General features: G+C 33.0%; 1 protein-coding gene across 1 annotated transcript in view; it reads left to right on the top strand.

The window, feature by feature from the left end:
- Positions 1-19405, top strand: part of LOC112399688 (tolloid-like protein 1) — a 74772-nt gene that overhangs the window by 26970 nt on the left and 28397 nt on the right. The window contains exons 7-10 of the mRNA XM_024744978.1: positions 498-658; positions 3073-3253; positions 12128-12253; positions 14832-14959. Of these exons, the coding sequence (XP_024600746.1) occupies positions 498-658; positions 3073-3253; positions 12128-12253; positions 14832-14959 (596 nt within the window). The remainder of the gene's footprint in view (positions 1-497; positions 659-3072; positions 3254-12127; positions 12254-14831; positions 14960-19405) is intronic.

Genomic DNA, 19405 nt, shown 5'->3' with positions numbered 1-19405 from the left:
ACCTTGCCTTCTAGCTCAAGTAATTCCTTCCTTGTCTTGGAAACAAGTAACAAGTTCCTTGTCTTGGAAAAAAAAAAAGAGTTTGGGGAAATAAACAATTGATTTTGGTCTTAATACATCATGCTGTATTGTACTTTACATATACCTTTTTATTAATTCTCACAACAATCGTGTGGTGTAGGTATTATTATACACACTTAAAATATAAGAAATCTGACCCCCAGGTTTCTTTATATTGCTCGCCCAACTTTGAAGCGATCTAAAGTGTAAAGCCGTCATTTTCTTCGCTCCATATCTACAAAATAACACTTTATAAATTGGATTAGATGATTAAAATAGTTGTACTAAAGATAATGGAATAGAGACTGCAGCTTTCTAGATTTTGAAAAATCCAGAAGATGGTTGAAATTTAATGCTGAGATGTTTGATTATCAATGGAAAGGTGCTAAGAAGGGGGTAGATTTATTAGGGGAAACTTCCCTTTTCTTTCTTTCTAGCGGCTTGCGGAGGACTTCTTACAAAACTGAATGGCACCATAACCACTCCAGGCTGGCCCAAGGAGTACCCTCCCAACAAACACTGCGTGTGGCAAGTGGTGGCACCAACACAGTACAGAATTTCTATGAAGTTTGAGTTTTTTGAATTGGAGGGCAATGAAGTAAGTGAATAATAAATATATTTTTTTATAAAGTATTTTAGGAATCTCTAAAGACAATCTGGTAAACTAAAAAAAAAAAAGAGAGAGAGAGAAGAAGAAAGGAAGGGAGGGAGGAAGGAAGGAAGGAAAAAAGGAAGGGAGGAAGGAAAATTGCAGTAGTACAATAGTATAAATGCTGTAGTCTTTCTTTGCTCTATTTCTCATTTCTGCAACTGCTTATAATTCCTGCTGGCATTGGGTGATATTTTAGACTGTCTCTGGGAGATTGAAAATTACCCCCCAGCATTTTCCTGATTTATTAAAGTACTATGAAAATATTAGGGTAATGTCACATAGATTTTTCTAGAAAAAATAAACCAAAATTCACTTGTTGAGTCATAACGAAAATACTTTTTTGGGAAAACCTGGTATATTTCACTTGTGGAAATGGGTGTATTTTCATTATATAAGTAGTTTTTCATTATGAGTATGCTTATGGTTCACAGATAAAGTGAGAAAGATAGAGAAGAAGAAAGAAATATTTTTAACTTCAATAAAACATGTATTTAGTTGACCCTATCTTCCCTTTGCCTTTATAGTTTACCATAGTAAACGTCCAGTTTTCTGTCTGGTGATCACTTTTAAACAAATGAAATCATTTATTTGAGAATTCCTATGTGCTGGTACATACACACCAAATTCAAATGGAATGTCAGGCCTAGAGATGACAACTTTTAGAACTGTGTCTTGTGTGATCGGTCAACATTAAGTCCAGAGAAAATGTAATAAATGTTTGTTCTATTTCAGCTTTTCTACTTTCTTTTCTTTTCTCTAACTCCCACATCCTTACTCCCAACAACTTTTTTTTCCTGTGTTTATTTTTAAATGAACGAGATCCAAAAGTATGATAAAATTCACTCAAAAATTATTTTGTCTTTGAAGTATATCTGTTGAACACTCACAGAGAACTGAGAGAACAGAAATATAATGTATCTGTGCTCCTGGACAATAATTGTTGGTAATATTTGTGGGTTTTATACCATAATTTTTTCTTTGTGTATGTATCTTTGCTTCTTCTTTTTTCCTCCCACTTATCCTTCTTTCTTTTAATCATTTTTTAAAATTCTATTTGTAGTAGTCAAGGCACTTCTATGGTTTTGAGTTAAAAAGAAGTGCAGACTTTTGTGTTGCTTAAAGAAAATTAAAATATGAAGTGTAATGCACTGATATTTCAGAGAATTGTACAATTTTAGAGCTCATTTTGAGATCTTCTTTACATCATGTAAGCTTTATGATGGAAAAGACTGCAATTTATATTTCTTACATAATTTATCCACATGAAACATCATTTTTCTTTAATAATTATCTTAAATTTGGGGAAATATTAAAATTAAGAATGTATTTTTATAGTAATCTTAAAACAGCTTTCATATGAGCAACACGTTTTGAAAATGGGAATCTCCCTGCCAGTTCTTCAATGTAATGTGAGCTTAGTATTGAATGGCTTCTACTTTCTCAGTTTCCCTAAAGCTGTTGGTTGTGGCAGAATGGCATTTTGTTTCACTAATTGATAGATGTTCCTAAGAAGGATAAACGTTTATGTTTACGAGGAAGAAGGGTAGATGGTTTAAAATAAATGGGGCATTGTGTTTGAAAGCATTTTTCTCATGGTAGCAGTCTTTATTCATAGAAGGAGCCTTTACAAACTCTGTAACATATCCTGGAATTCTTAAACTTATGATGAGGTTACTGTGTGGAATCCTATTAATAAAATTCTGTGCATTTTCATAGTTTAAAGTCTTGAATATTTAAAATAAAATCATGAGCAAAATCTTGACTTATAGAATACTGGGTTAAGTTATGACTTCATTGTTTTATTCATTTTACTGATATCTAAAAGGAAAGTCAATATCAAACAACTTTAGCTTCGGTAACATTATCCCGTCTTGTGTCAGAGCCCTCTCTAAATAAAAGTTGCAGTTGTAACAAAGTAGATAGAAAACTTATTTCATTTTTCCTAGCAACATTTTGCTTATTTATCACCTAATTAATATCACAAGAGCCAGTAATATGAGTTGACATATTGCAAAGTACACATCATGCCCAGAGTTCAATCATATGCTTTGTTAAACAATTATTCATCGCAGTTTTCCTTAAGTCTGTATTTTTTGGAAAATATGTATGCTGTAAATACATATATACAAGCATACATTTGTATATACATCTCTTGGGGTTATTCGGAGCAAAATTCTCTCATCTGTCTATCATGCCTTCTGTTTCATATTTGGACACTTTTCTTGATTTTTGGACCTGTTAAGTCCAGTTTGACTACCACAGGAGTAAAGAGGGAAAAACACAGTAAATTTTAAAAAAGTAAATGTCAATCATCTGATGCTCTCAAATCTGGTGATTACAGTAACCATGTTTATTTCTAGGTTTGCAAATACGATTATGTGGAGATTTGGAGTGGTCTTTCTTCTGAGTCTAAATTGCATGGCAAATTTTGTGGTGCTGAAGTGCCTGAAGTGATCACATCTCAGTTCAACAATATGAGAATTGAATTCAAATCTGACAATACTGTATCCAAGAAGGGTTTCAAAGCACATTTCTTCTCAGGTATCAGTATTCTCATGCTACATGTGTATATTACAGATTTTAAAGGTGGATTGGCTTAAATTGTATGCTATCCATTCTTCCCAGTTTTCTGTAAATGAACATGGAGATACATAGAATGCATGAACATTTATCCTAGTTTAATACTTTTTTAAAATTGGGATATTAATAAGAATGACCCTGATGAAATGCACTCTCAAACACTTAGATCTTACATAAATTCTAATCAAATATTTCAAAGGCTAGTAAAAATAACACAAAATTATTATGGTAATATTTTCACACAGTGACTTTATAAGTAGATAGCGATAATGATACCAGACTTCCAAAAAGTGGCAGACTTTTTCAAAATTATCTTTGTCTTTGGAATATGTGGTCTCATTTTAGCAACATATTTTTTATTCTTACTGCTTAGCAACATGTTTATTATTCCTTACTATTATATATTCATTCCTTTTATTAAGCAGATGTTAAAAATCATACTTTACCTCATCATTATAGAAATGATTGCAGTAAGAGACCTAGAAATATGGAAATTATAATTTTACTAAAAATAATATATTATTGGATACATTTAGCAGTTGACATGTCTACATTTGGAATTTAATGTTTAGTTGAACCAACTCACATTAAAAATTCCCTCTTAAAGAGCTGAAGTTTGATTAAAGGTCCCTAAATTTTAAGAAACTAGATAGAAACATCAGTGAAATGCCCTTATTTTCCCAATTTCAAAATTGTTCCTTTTAAAAATCTTACTCTGAAACTTCAAAATTAGATAAAATTGTAATAAGCCTTGCTAGATATAGCAATCTATTCTGCCTGAAAGACTGGCAAGCAATGTAAAGCAACTGAATTCCAATTATATTTTAATATCAGGTAATTTAGATTGAGTTAATTCAAAGTCTATTTATTCCAGTCCCCATGTATTTAAGATTAATGAGGTTTACAGTGCCTGGGGTTTGTTTGGGGCTTTCAGTGTAATTGAAATTAATGGTTCACAAGTTCCATTGAGGTCCAAGTCATATAGGAAAGTACATTTAAAATACAATGGATCTTGTCTCCCTTGTTCTCATTCCCTTCCTTCCCTCAGATTTAATTGCCTTTTAAAAGTTCTTCTCAGATATAGGTAACAAACTAGTGGTTATCAGTAAGGAGAGGGAAGGGGGAGAGAGGCAAGATAAGGGGAGGAGATTAAGAGGTAAAAACTATTATGTATAAAATAAATAAGCTGCAAGGATGTAATGTACAGGGAATATAGCCAATATTTTATAATAACTTTAAATGGAGTATAATCTATAAAAATATTGAATCACAATGTTGTTTACTTGAAACTAATACAACATTGTAAATCAACTATACCTCAATATAAATAAATAAATAATAAAAATTATTCTCAGGCGTTCATTTAAGATTTGTTATTCAAAGTAGCATTTTAATATACTATTTTCATGAAAGGAAGACTTCCTTAGACTTTACTATTCTATAAATATTATGCAGTTTACAAATTTTAGGTGATCCAGTGTTTAGAGATAAGGCTTCTTATCTTAGAACCACCTAAATATTTATTTTAAAAATTAAAATTATAAGGTGAATAGGTTTTATTATATTATTAATATCCAGGATCCTATACTTTAATCACTCATTTTATTTAATAAAACTTTTTTAAAAAGATGCATGCTACATATACTGGTGACAAAGTATAAGTAAATTTAAAGTTCCCCAGAGTATTTAAAATTTGTTATCTGATATTTCTGTTCAGGCAAAACTTCCTAAATTCTAAAGACAGGTTATTAGTCTGTGTCTTTAGGACAATAATATTGTTAAGTAAACTGAACAATGAAGTTCAGGGAAAATTAAACCCCAAACTCTCATGTTGTAGCTATCATTCTGAGAACCTATTATGCAGGCATACATTATGTCTTTAATAATCAAAGTAAAACTGTAATATTCTAAGTGTTCAGTGTCACAAAGTATTTAACCCCAGTTCATCTTGGGTTCTGTTCTCTTAACCATAAGAGATGATCACATCCTTTGCAAATAGCATTAGTTATGTGTTATGTTCAACATTATCTGTGACCTGGAAAAAAATAGATATACTTTTAACTTCTTTATTAGATTATTATTTTGTAAAGTCCAAGATAATTAAGTATAAACATTCAGTGTTTTCTTTTTGATTCATTGAAAAGTCTTGGCAGTTTGTCAGATTCATATTTAAAATACTATAGTCCTGGATAATTAATTAGATCTATTTTACATTTAAATTCTTGGGAGTTTCTGCTAGTGGGGAAGATGTTTGCTCAGGAAAAGGGAAGATAAAAACATATTTGTTTTGTACAATAAAGAGATGGCACTGTTACTTAATGTCCTGATTATGATCATCTTACCAAAACATAATTTACAAAAGATCACCCATTATAATATATAGATTCTATTCACATTGAAAATATCATTTTAGAGTTCCAATAATGCTATAAGTGTAATTGTGTGTTAAAAGTCAAATGACTCATCGTATCTATTAGAAAGTAAGCATGTAAATCATGGGGATATTGTATTTCACAAACAAAATTGAAGGATTATTTTATGTTAAAATTCACTCTTGGGAATTTGATAAAACACATTACTGCACTAATTGTGACAAATTATTTAGAAATAAATTTAGCATAGGAATCAAGAATTATTACAATGACTAATCTGTTTGCTCAGAAATTCAATTCTTGGGACTCTTTCATAAAGAAATATTTCAAAATCTGGAAGAAGGATTTTCAATATACTGTGATAGTGACAGAAATTTTAAACAACCTTCAAATGCACTGTGTGAGCTCTTCCATACCATAAGGATGGTTTAATGATTTCATGGTGTAAAAAGTTGTATATGATAAAATATTAATGGAAATCTAGATATAAAGCTATATGTGCACTGTGCATACAGCTAAGCACGTGGGTGGGAACAGATCTGAACGATGCTATTTAAAAATCCCAAGAATGTTTGTGTTAAGGTGAAAAGATAGTGCAGTGTAGTTTCTCCACAATTTTTCTCAGTTTTCATCTGATTTAAATATAAAAATAACTTTAAAAGGAAAACACACATCATATTTCTACCTATCTTTTACCCCAAATATTTTCTAGATTTGAAAACATTACCTAATAGACTTTGATCTTTGAGAGTGAAAATTTTAAATCCATCTATTTGTTAATTAGTTAATAAATATTAATACAAATTAATAATATTAATGCAAATGTTTTGAATGAGTTAAAGCTTCTAATTTTTATTTTTATAGTTAATTTATAATATCCTATAGACAATTGAATAAATGTTTGCTGTATTGTGTATGTTAATCCAGAAACATTTGATGGAGACAAACTTTTTTTTTAAACATCTTTATTGGAGTATAACTGCTTTACAATGGTGTGTTAGTTTCTGCTGTATAACAAAGTGAATCAGCTATACATATACATATATCCCAATATCTCCTCCCTCTTGTGTCTCCCTCTCACCCTGTCTGGAGACTTAATCTTAAGTGGTTCTGTTTATAACCAGTTTTCTAAAAAGTTTAGAAGTGATTATGAATTTATGAAAACATAATGAGAAATATACCATGTTTAGCTATTTTTTCAGCATACTTTTCCTCAGAAATATTATCAAGAAATTCAATTTAAAAAGAAACAATATTTATTATAAGTGATTTCATATATTTTGTAAAGGAAAGCTATTTAAAAATAACTTCTAGCTGTCTTGCAACTAAGTGATACATCAAGGAAGAAAAAACACAAGGAAATGTATTTAGATTTTTAATGAATATAATGAAATTAACTTTAGCGTTATTTTAAAAACTACAATTATTTAATGAAGTAATCATACTGAGATTTTACTTATTTTTGCACATAGCCTCTGATTTTAAATAAGCACTTTATAGACCTAAGAAATGGAATTGGAAGAATGACACTAAGAACTTATTAGCAAAATAATTAATACAGATTTCTGTCACTTCCATGCACATCAAAGCAAGAAACCATCACATAAATTCTTATTTAATGTCTTAAATTAGTCATGAAAAATGCTGCAATCTAGAAGTGATTGGTTTATACAGCAGAATATCCACAAGCTCCTCTATAAAAATTAGTGTCATATAGTTCTGATATTAAGGGTATGTTATAAAGCAATATAATGAAATAATATGAAAGTAAATAAGGAAATTACAACTATAAAAGTAAGGCTATTTGAACATGATGTAAGATTACATGTCTATTAAAATTTTTATGTAATTCAGAATATAATGGCATAGGCATTTTCTAGAAGAAATCTGGTTCAACATTATAATACTGCTATTTTCTTGGAATGAATGAGGTTTGTTTATAGATTAACAATAATTACTTTACTTTTATGATAGTAAAACCAAACTTAATTTTATGTGATGTTATATTTGAACACAAGTATACAAATCTGCATAAGTATACATGATATAGTTTACTTATTTTAAGTGATTAAGCAAAATTAACTGTATTCTCAGAACAAAATTATTTTTCTTCAAATAGGTTAAACGTAAAGGAAATATTAGTAGGATTTTATGCATGTAAAAACAGCAACATTTGGGAAACTGGACTTTTAATTTAATCACACTGTTCATTATTTGGGAATAATGTAACAAATAACTTCAGGCAGTGAGAGCTGCGCATAGACATTCCACCTTCTTTAGGCAACCTGGTAGTGGTGAAAAGACTCAATGATGACTTGAAGGAAAACCTCATTAAATGGCAGTCCCCCTCACGGGTAACTTAATGGGAACGTGATCCTTTCCTGATGGACCCAGTGACCTGCACAGTAGCAGAAATGCAGTAAAACCCAGATTTCTTGATTCCCAGTTTATTTCTGTCTGTAACAAATATAGGAGTCAGATAAAATGATTTGTGTGATATTTCTACCTCTGTATTCAAGTGATTTCAACTGACCTGCTCCTCGTCTTATCTACCTTTCAGTGTCTATAGATATTTCTTTACACTGTTCCTCCTGTACACCATTTCTTTCATGGAACGGTCATAGGTATTTTTAGAATAAATTCAACCTGATATTATTCTAACAAAACATTAAATTTTAGTGTGATTAATTTCAAATAGAGCTCTCCTATGATTCTGAATCCTGTTCCAAGTTTCATGATAAATGATATTTAAATATTTGCATGTTTTAGAAAGATCAAATTGTCTGTCGTTGCTCTCAGTAGAGCTTATCAGAGGTCTTTTGAAGGTGATTATTTTTTCAACAGTTTTGTGTTGAAACCTGTGTGTGTCTTGTATGCGTGCACACATGCATGGGGTGTATATGTGTATGCATGAATGTGTGTGATCTGTTTATTTTATATTTGAGCATTTATTGTAAGTATATCTGCTCATGTGTTTCTGTTCTGGTGCGTGGACCCTTTACTTCTTTTTCCTACAGACAAGGAAGCTTTCTGCAAAGAGAAAATTTTTATTTTTGAATCTTGCAAGAACTTGATACAGGTTGCCACCTCAGTCCCATCCAGTATGTATTATTCATAGACTAATGGCCTCTGATAGTCTCAAGGATACTCTGCAGGCCTCTGATGGGAAAATGCCACTTCCTTTTTCCATAATAATGGACCTTTCCTTCATCTAGCATGAAGGAATGGAAATCAGATATGTCCATTCCGAAGAAGGAGGCTAATTTCCACCTGCAAAGATTAAATGTTTTGATTTCTACTCAATAAAATGTTTGTTTCTCTTACTAATAAAAACTATTTTTTAAATTCCATGCCTATAGTATGAAAATGTTAGAAAATTTCAAATGAATCATTGATAGAATTCTCAACTATTGAATTTGTTATGCAGACTTTCTGAGAAATTTTTAAAACTCTGCAACCTCCTTCCTTCTCTCTTTCTTTGGATTTTCATTGTTCAAAATATTAGTAGTTTGTGTCCTAAGAGGAGAAAAGGAAAGAAAGTGAAAACAGAATTATATTTGCTAATAGTTTTTTTTTCCTCAAGTTTGATGACCTTTTATAATAAGTTCAGAATATATTTGTGGAACTCATCTTTTATGATATTAAGTTAAATAAATAGCTTTCTTTGTTTGTGTGATATTAAAAAGTCTGGATAATTCCAAGTATTCTGATGTTTACTAAAATTTTGTCTTTTCATATTGACTATTTGGCATATGCCAGCACAATTTTAAATGCTACTTTGCTGGGGATGATGACTTTTATCTGCTGCTTTTAATTTTTATTTTGATTTGTCCAATTTTGAATTTTAGCTAAGCTTTAGATTAACCTATACATATATTCTAGCAGTGTATTTGATAACTCAATTTTAATGTGACATCACTTGTATTAAGAAATGTTTGATGCAGGGAAGAAGACAGGAAACATTTATCAACTGGAACACTGAAAAATAATAGATACTTAGACAATATGACTATATAAAATCTTCATGCTACTCCTCCTCTTCTTCCTCATTTTATTCTTCTTCCTCTAGAAATTATTTTTCCAGCACAATAGAAATAGGAAAAACTGGCTACAAAAAACTACTATTCAAATATGAATGGTTTCACTTTCAACTTTATTTCTCTTTACTTACTATTACTGCAAGTCAGATTATGTTCTATCAGATCTAAAGAAAATAACTCTCCTTACAAATATCACCTAGCAACATGAGATTTCCACTAGAATGAAGGTTAAATGTTAGAAATATTTTATGTTTTGGAATTGTTTTCATCATAAAATGACTGTAGGTTTAAAAATTCAGCAATACTAACTTGTGTTCTTTCTTTTAACATTTTTATATCTCTCATGTATGGTAGTCTAAACAGATCCAAATAAAAGGATGACTCAGGCAGTCCCTGCCCTGATAGGTTTGTCACTGAGCAACCTGGTTACCAGTCAATTGTAAATGTAAACTAATTTTTTCTAAACTACTTTACTTACAATTCTTAGATTTCCAAACAACCCTCAAAAATCTGACCTTGAGTACAACTAAAGTTCACTATATCAGGTTTGAAGTATACCAAGCAAACATTAGATAAATATTTTTATAGGAAATATGTGTCTATTTCACAGTAATTCTAGCACCAGAAATTTTTTAGTTGGCTCTTTCCTTTTAACAATGATGAAGTGTATTTCTGCATCAGCTCATGAAGAAGTATTTTTCCAAAGCATCTTAACAGCCCCTGGAAAGGTGTGTTAAAATAGTAAATTTAAATCATCTACTGCTTGACTGTCTGAATTAGGAAATGCAGGTAGCTGACAGCATGGTAGTAGGAAGTATGGTTCACCATTCACCCATTCTGCACAGGTCATTCACAACTTACCACATGTAATTTTCACTGTTGATACAATTAAGGTAATGGGACTTCCAAATTATGAATTTCTCTAAAATTAATTTTACAAGGCTAATTCTCTATTAATTTCTGATTTCTTATATATTTTGATGTTTGATGTTCTCTTAGAGATAAATTTTCTTTATTCTATGCTTTTTTTCTCCTCTGCTTAGCCTCCATAGTAAGTATTAAAAGTGTAATGGAAGTGTTAAGGATAGGTAGAGAACACATAAATTGCAGATATATTGATCCTGATATATTCTTTAGAACTTTGGAACTGCCTGTATGTATATGGAATATTCTTATATTGCCAATGCATGAATTGGCAATATAAGACATAGCATATATGTGCTATGTCATGTTATCAGTCTACAAAATGGGAAAAAATAGTTGCATTCATAAAAATTGCTATCAGATCCTTGGATAAAAATGTCTTTCCTAAACCCATCTCCATAGGGGGAATATTGATTTGATTACAAAGGCAAAAATAACATTTGCTATTTGTGTGCCACCATGAGCTCACAAATTCTCACTAGAAAAGTCAGTTCACAGTATAAATTTTGAATTCAGCCTGACCTTTGATGTGACTGTCGTGCGTCCTTTCTGTTCTCTGTGCTATGGGGACAGGGAAGGTCTGAGTGATGTGTCATCATATGTATGTGTCAGGAGCAGAGGTCAGTATTTACTTTAAAGGACAAGCCAGTCATGGAATGATAGCTAAGCAACATAATATGGTGGCTGATGCCTCTCACTGAATTGACTGTCTGCTAATATAGTTGGGATTTTTTCCCTGTAGTGAATTTGTTGTCTATTTCTTAAAGCTCGTATTTCCTATTCTGACCTTTACTTCTAGCACACTAAAAGCCTTTTTACAGAATTACTTATTAATAAACTGGTCTGCTAGAGGAGATTAGTTTAAAATATATAAATTATTTCTTTTTTAAGATAGTATAATGATGCCTTATTCTGTCTTGAAATATTATAAAATGTGCAGATTTATTAATGCTAAGCATAACTGCAAAGTTAATGAAAAAAATCAACTACAGTAATTATACTGAGTGATTTTTAAAAAATGATTACACACAAATCTTGGAAATGTGTTTAGCCTCTGCCTATACACCATGGTTAATATAGTGAAGGATTTCCCTCCACTTAAATGCCATGATTTGCATTTAATCAAACTACTCACAATTTTTAATTTATTTTAAAAATTGGCTATAAATGTTTAGGATTAGTTGGAAAAATATTCTTTCATTTCCTTTACCCTACTCAAAACTTCTCCAGCATAGGAATGAAAGAGGACTACATGTTGTCACCCTGGTGCAAATGATCTTGGAAACAATTCATGGCACAAGGCTCCAAGCTAAAGAAGGAGTGGGTAGAACTAAGACACTATAAATTTTTTGATTTTTTTTGTTTGTTTTATGTTGAGAACACGGAAAGCTGTGACTTAGTTTACCCTTTGCCAGTGTTAACCACAACTAAATGACTCTCCTTTGATATCCTTTGTTTTTAAAGCTACTTATTAATCTATGGGGTTATCTCTTTGCTAGACAAAGATGAGTGCTCTAAGGATAATGGCGGGTGCCAACATGAGTGTGTCAACACAATGGGAAGCTACATGTGTCAGTGCCGTAATGGATTTGTGCTGCATGAAAATAAACATGATTGCAAGGAAGGTATGAAAGAAGTGTTCTTTTTTTGACAACATCTAGAATTTCGTGCAGTTTGGGTAAAGCAGTCCTTCCAGGTAGAGTTAATCATATCAATGAGTGTTAAATGTTAACTGTTCAAATGTCAAAAATAAAAATACATACAGTGTTCAAAGATCCAAGTCATACTATTGGAAACCTTGTATTACCTAAAGGTACTGCACTTCATATATGGTTGGAATTAGAATAACTTTGTATAACAGACATAGAAGCTGCTGTGATGCCATCTGGCAGCCAGAAAGGCACTACATTATCCTTCAGTCTTCACAGAACAGACCTTATAACTATCTCCATATTTAAACTTAACTTCTGCTAAATGTTTTACATTTGGTTCAATTTCCCTCCCCAAAATATCTCATATATGTGCTACATGAGTGATGTCACTTTAAATACCAGGAGTATCAAATTCAAATGCCTACCAGAAGAAAGACATTTGAAAATACTGTGCCATTTAGAGTTTTAAGTCATGGTTTTGCCCCCTCCCCAGCACACACACACACAGAAGCATCCTAGTAACTCAATATTAGTCTACCAGTTTTTGGTGCCAAATTCTTACCATATTCCAAGATTTTATAAAGATAATTATCTTAATCTCCTGAGCCAATATGAGCTACATGGGAACAAGAAATAGTTATTCAGGTCTTATTTCTTCCTTTGTGGGTCTGCTTCTGAATTTTCCATTTAACTTGGATTTATTACTAAGGCAGGTTTCATAACTAGTCATTGGAACATGTAGAGTGGTGGGTGCCTGACTAGAACCACAGGTAGATAGCACTTCTTTGTATTCACAATCCAATAGTACAGAATACCCTGAATTGACCCTTGTTCCATTCAGTTCCATTCAAATATGGTCATATGTCACATTTTTTTCCTCTTTATTTCACAGAGTTAATGACATTGCCCAGAATCATATGCAAGTAGGATTTTTTTCTCTTTTTACTTTCATGTATGAGCATAAACCAATGAGATTGTGATATGTGTAACTTGGTAAAGTATTCTGATAAATCAATAGGCTGGGGAATAGGCCCAGTTATTTTGAAATTTGGAAGGTAATTCAGAAAAAAAAAAAGAGAGAGCTTTTCAGAGTATGCATGTAGCCTGTGACTCACAGGTAGCAAATAAATTTAGATATCCAAAGTCTCTCTTCACTAGAGTAAATATTTTCAAGAAAGGACTTCTTTTTAAATGGAACTGTATCCAGGCACCCCTAATAAAGTTCATCTTTACTGTTAGTAAAGGGGATGGATTTTCTTTCACCACTGCTATAGTACAGGTGCCTTATACAGTTTAGCAGTGAGCCTCTTGACTTTGTCTTATACATTAAACTATTTGCCAGATCTGGGAGATTCCACACTTCATATGGCCAAGGCAAGGAGAAGGATAATGGGATTTAGGAAACCTTGTCAAGACAGGATCCAGACTTTAAGATTACTGTCTTGCATGACCCTATATTGTTTGAAAGGAGCTAAATTTCACCCTTTTTTTGTGTTCCTTGGTTAAGAATCCAAATCTCCCTATGGAAACCTGGCACAGTTAAAGCAAAGGTCTAGTCGGAAAGCATGTGCCAACACCACAGTAATGTCAGTCATTTTATCCTTACTGTGCAGCCCTGTAGTGCAACAAGTGTTTTTTCCATATAGTAGAGTATTTCCCCAGAGATTTCTTGAAAAATTTCACAGAATTAATTGTATTTTAGAATGGGTTACACAATACATAACAAATAATTTCCAGCCTAAGCCAGGATGTGCAGGGTGACACTTCATAAATTATACAGGTAGAATACAGTCTGAGGATATTACATGCTTTTGAAGTTTGAAATTAACAACATTGGATGGTCCCCTCCAAGATGAAGTTGTTTAAATTGTAAGACCTAAAAGAAATTTCATGTTAATTGAATAACATTTTTTTAAATTAATTCAGAAGCTAGTAGTTGTTTATATATTTTTCCCCTTAGTGCTTCATTTCACTGTGATGAAATGACAGATAATTTACTTAAGCAGCTAAAATTATGGTTTAAGTATTCAAGTGTATACTTTAACAAAGAGAGAGAGAAAATGTAAAGACATGTTTCATAAAGTGGCTTAGTGATACTAGTTAGCTATAAATGATGTTTCTGTTAATAGGAAGAAAATAACTGAAAATGACATAGTCATTTTTGTTGTGGCATTGCATTAAATATTTTGCACATACCAAGAGTTGATATCTTTGATTGTCAATAATGTTGCTCTGTTAAAATAAACTTTTAGATCCAGATCCAGCAGTTAAAAAGATCCAGCAGTTAAAAAGAGTTCATTTTCTTGTAGACATTTATTTAATTCATTGTAAACACAATTTCATGTGAACCCAAAAACAAACATTTTCTGATTATGATAATGATTATGCAACAGGTTTACCAAAGCAGATGAATATGATACTGGAGACTAGAGTGATGATTAGTTATTGAGGAAAATCTTTCATCAGGATAGTGTGTAAACAGGCTACTTCCTTGCTGGCCCAATTCTGGGCTAGATTTCCACACTAATTGATTTTATCATTATTGGCACAGCTGAGTGTGAACAGAAGATTCACAGTCCAAGTGGCTTCATCACTAGTCCTAACTGGCCAGACAAGTACCCAAGCAGGAAAGAATGCACATGGGAAATCAGTGCAACTCCTGGTCATCGAATCAAATTAGTAAGTGAGCGCATTGTTCTTTTTTCTGTAAAGCTGCCTGCCCGTATCTTGCACAGCTAGTGCATGGAAATAAAATAAATAAAATGAATGTTTATTTAATTGAATTGAATTAGTAGGCAGATGGGAAAGACTTTCTTTCTTATGTTTTCCTACTAACACTAAATAAATTCCTGATTTCCTAGATCAAGGTGATAGTAATGGTAGCCATGTAGTTCTTGTACAGTCTTCTTATCCTGGATGGGATGCTTTAAAAGGCATTACCAAAATTACTACAAAACAATATGTTCTACTTCCTAATATGTTATTGAAATAATGTTTCCAAATGGAGATATAAATGAAGGAACAAAAATATCAGAAATTCAGCAAGAAAGCAATAAGTATTCACTTCAATGCAGCATAGTAAATTCTATCAGTTGTGTCAATTCTATATGACTCATATACAAAGCATATGTATTTTTATAATAAAACTAATTTTGTCTTATGGTTTATGGAATATTATTTTTGCATAATGTAGTTGCCCTCTTTAGATGAGTACCGTTATCATTAGACTTCTTCCAAATTCAAATATGAATGTAATATATGTCCTCTCTCCTGTATTCTATGAATCTTGCATTCTGTCCTGGTCATCTGACAGTACATCTTAAATTTCATTATAGGCTACAGAATACTTGAAGAGTATACTTTAAAGAAATAGAATCATAGGAATATAGAAATTTTAACAATTTTCTGAAATATGCTGTTGTCAAAAGCAGGAACGAATGCCAACTAACAAAATTCAGGACAGTCTAACAAGAACCATAACAAAGGACAAGAAATTGTCTTGAGAATGAGGCTACCAGTCCACTGTAGCTTACTGGACCAGTCCAGTTAATTTTGAAAGTCTGTTTGAACCCTTCCCTTCAGTGGGTTTTTTTGGCCAATAAAGACATCTTATTCATTTGCAGCATAATAATAATGTTATTAGACACTGTCACTGAGATATTCATATTCCTATTATGGCGTTCCTTCCAATCACTGTATTTGTAAGATATCAGTATATGACTTTTTGAAAAGAGACATCAATTCATTTCAGCCACTCTTTGGAAGGATGCTAGGTGCTAAGATAACAGCACTGTAGGATTTGATTGCTTTCCAGTCCTGTTGAAGACCCTGACTGAGATGATCACTCTCTGAAGCTTATGGGCTGAGATGCAAAGGCTGCATTCTTTTCAGCAGTGCAATAGCTAAGGCAGTTGGGAAAATGGATTTTCCTGAAGACTTTTGTGTGTGTGTGTACATCCAAGTTTCATCTGGTATCATATTCCTTCTCCCTGAAGAATTTCTTTTTATAGTGTGTGTAGAGTAAGTCTGTGCAGAGTACGTCTTTTACACCCAAAGATATTTTCATTGGGTATAAAATTCTAAGATAGCAATTTTGTTTTCTCAGCTGCACTTTAAATACCTGACTCCACTATTTTCTGTCCTTCATGGTTTTTAATGTCTGTGGTAAATCTTAATTTTATTCCTGTGGAAATAATTATTCTTTTCTCTGATGGCTGCCTTCAACATTTTTTTATCAGCACTTTGAATATAATGTATCTGGGAGTGTGTGTGTGTGTGTGTGTGTGTGTGTGTGTGTGTGTCCGTCTGTCTATCTGTTTAGTAATTTATCCTTCTGAGAAATCTTTGAATTTCTTGCATCTATGTTGTGATGACTGCCATGAATTTTTGAAAACTCTTGACCATTATTTCTTGACAAACTCCTCCTGCATTATTGTCTCTCTTCTTCTGGGATTCAAATTACACATATGTGAGATTGTTTCATATTATCCCATAACTCTTGAATTCTGTTATTTTTTTGCCACTCTTTTTGTTTTTAAGCTTGGGTTATTTCTATGGGCCGATCTTCAAGTTCAATGATTGTCTATTCAGTTGTCTTAAGTCTACTTATGAGTTTGACAGAGGTATTCTTTATCTCCCTTATCATGTTTTTTTATTTCTTGAATTTCCATTTGATTTTTTAGTAGAGTTCCTGTGTATTAGTCTGCTTAGGTGGCCATAACAAAATACCACAAACTGAGTGGTTAAAACAACAAAAATGTATTTTCTCACAGATCTGGAAGCTAGATGTTCAATATCAAGGGACTGTGGGGACTGGTGTCTCGTGAGGCCTCTTTTCCTGACTTGTAGATGGCTGCTTTATCACTGTGTCCTCACTTGGTCTTTCCTCTGTGTGTACATATGGAGAGAGAGAGACAGAGAGAGAGAGACAGCGAGAGAGAGTGCATGCTCTGGTGTCTCTTCATCTTCTTATAAGGACATTAGCCCTGTGGGATCTGGCCTCACCCTTATGACCTCATTTAACCTTGATTACCTCCCTAAAGGACCTGTCTCCTAATGCAATCACATTGAGTTTAGGGCTTCAATGCATGTGTTTGGCCAGGATGCACAATTCAATTCATAACACCATCTCTGCTGAAATTTCTCATTTGATAGATTAAACATAGGGGTCATGTTTGAGTCTGCTCTGTTGATTATTTTCTCTATTAACACTGTGCTTTTCTTCTTACCTTTTTGTGTGTCATGTAATTTTTGATTAAACATCAGACATTTTGTGTTTAACAGTAGAGACTTTATGTCTGGAAATGGTTACATCTCTTCTGTTAGGCTGTTAGTGAATGTGTGTATATGGGAAGGGATGTTGTTGAGTGAATATAGTCAGTAATTAGCTGAGTTTGGGTTGTCTTGTTCCTATGATTACCTTCAGTGAACCATTGGCTTTAATTCCTTTCTCTTAGATTGAAGGCTGGAATTTCAGATGCATTTTCTCAATGTTTCTCCTTTACCTTTAGCTTCTGCTTTCATCTCTATCACAAATTGTATCCCTCTTCACACTTTTTTCCCTCAACCAGTGATAGACTGCAGTTACACACTGCTTGGTGCTTGGTAGTCTGGTGGTGAGGACAAGGGGTTCTCTACCTTAGACAGGATCTGTTTCTAGGTCTTAGAAATAGCCTTTCTCAGTGGTCCTGCCTCTTCTCTTCCTGGCAGCCAAACTCCATCTATCTCTGGTTGGTCTTCTATGGGAGAGTTTCTTTTCCCTCTCCCAGTTGTAGCAGGTCTCTGGTATTATTGGTGTAGGCTCCTGAGTCCAAGACTTCCCCAGGGTTGGAAGTGTTATTTGTTTATTTAAGCTTTCCTGTGGCTACAGTGGGTCTGCATGTTTGCCCTGGTGGTGACAGGTTTCCTGCTCCTCCCCCAGAGGCTTATTTTATTTTCCAGAGAAAGGTTGCAACAGGACTTCATGCTTTTCTCCCAGCAGTGACCACTTCCCCTCCAAGCCTGCAACACCAAGAAAGGTACTTGCCTAACTCCTACTCTTCCCACAGTCTTTCTCATGAGCAGGAGATTGAAGTCCATGGAGAAGAGCCTGCAAGTGGGTGCAAACTCCTGTGTCTACAGCTCCTAGGGTGCTATACTCTAGTCCACAGCTGACCTTTACAATACATTACAATTGTAGCTGAATGCATCTAACCTAGTTATATGGCACCCAGCATCTCTTCTAGCTGTAGTCTGTCACTGGTGACATGCTCGTGTCTCATCTGTCCTTGGCAGGGGCTGAGAGTCAGTGGATTTGATACTACTTGCTTGACTAGTGACTTTGGCTCTTTGATGTGTTCAGCAAAGTTGTGATTTTTTTACTTGACATAGGTTTTCTTGCTAGGGTAGAAGGAACACTAGTCCCAGCTTTCTATATCCAAGGGGAAATAGAATTCCTAATATACCTTAACTCGAAAAAATGTCAATAATTTATTTTTTCTCAATTATATACCTTTCAGTTTATTGAGCATCTCTTTCAACTCTAAGACAGTCTGCTTCTTTACAAATTACAGGCAAATATTCCACTTGAAGATCAGGAGAGTCTGTTCAACAATGGTCATACATGCTAGCATCCTAAGAAGATAATTTTTAGAAGGAAAGGAGCTTTAATGCAACTATTGATCTTTGTTTTAAGTATTTGACTTTGTGATCTTTGTAGAAGTAGTTACAGTCTAAGCCAGAATATTAACAGGCATCAGAATTAACCTGGAAGACTTGTTAAAACACATTTTTGCCACTCCAAGTTTTCTGAATCAGAGCGTAATATTGATTCCACTCTCTTATTTCATTAATCATGTTTATATAAAACCTGACTCACAATATCACTCTAACAATCAGGATCAGTAGAAAGTGTGTTGTAACAGATTAGCTACCAACTTCAAGTGATATTTTAGTTCTATACTTTTTAACTCCTACCATTTTGACGTTATTGTTGCTTACGTTTACTATTTTTATCTCCCTGCTTGTAATACAACTGTTAATGAATCTTACCTACTTTAAAACTGAAACCACTATCTGTTACAGATCTCAGCCAATGGACATTTGGCCAGCACTGTTTGTAATATTCAAACCATTCAATTACCTACC

Source organism: Neophocaena asiaeorientalis, unplaced genomic scaffold (assembly GCF_003031525.2).
Source record: "Neophocaena asiaeorientalis asiaeorientalis breed wild unplaced genomic scaffold, Neophocaena_asiaeorientalis_V1.1 scaffold766, whole genome shotgun sequence".
Lineage (NCBI taxonomy): Eukaryota > Metazoa > Chordata > Mammalia > Artiodactyla > Phocoenidae > Neophocaena > Neophocaena asiaeorientalis.
The sequence above is the reverse complement of the archived record's forward strand: the minus strand, read 5'-3'. Positions and strand labels throughout refer to the sequence as shown.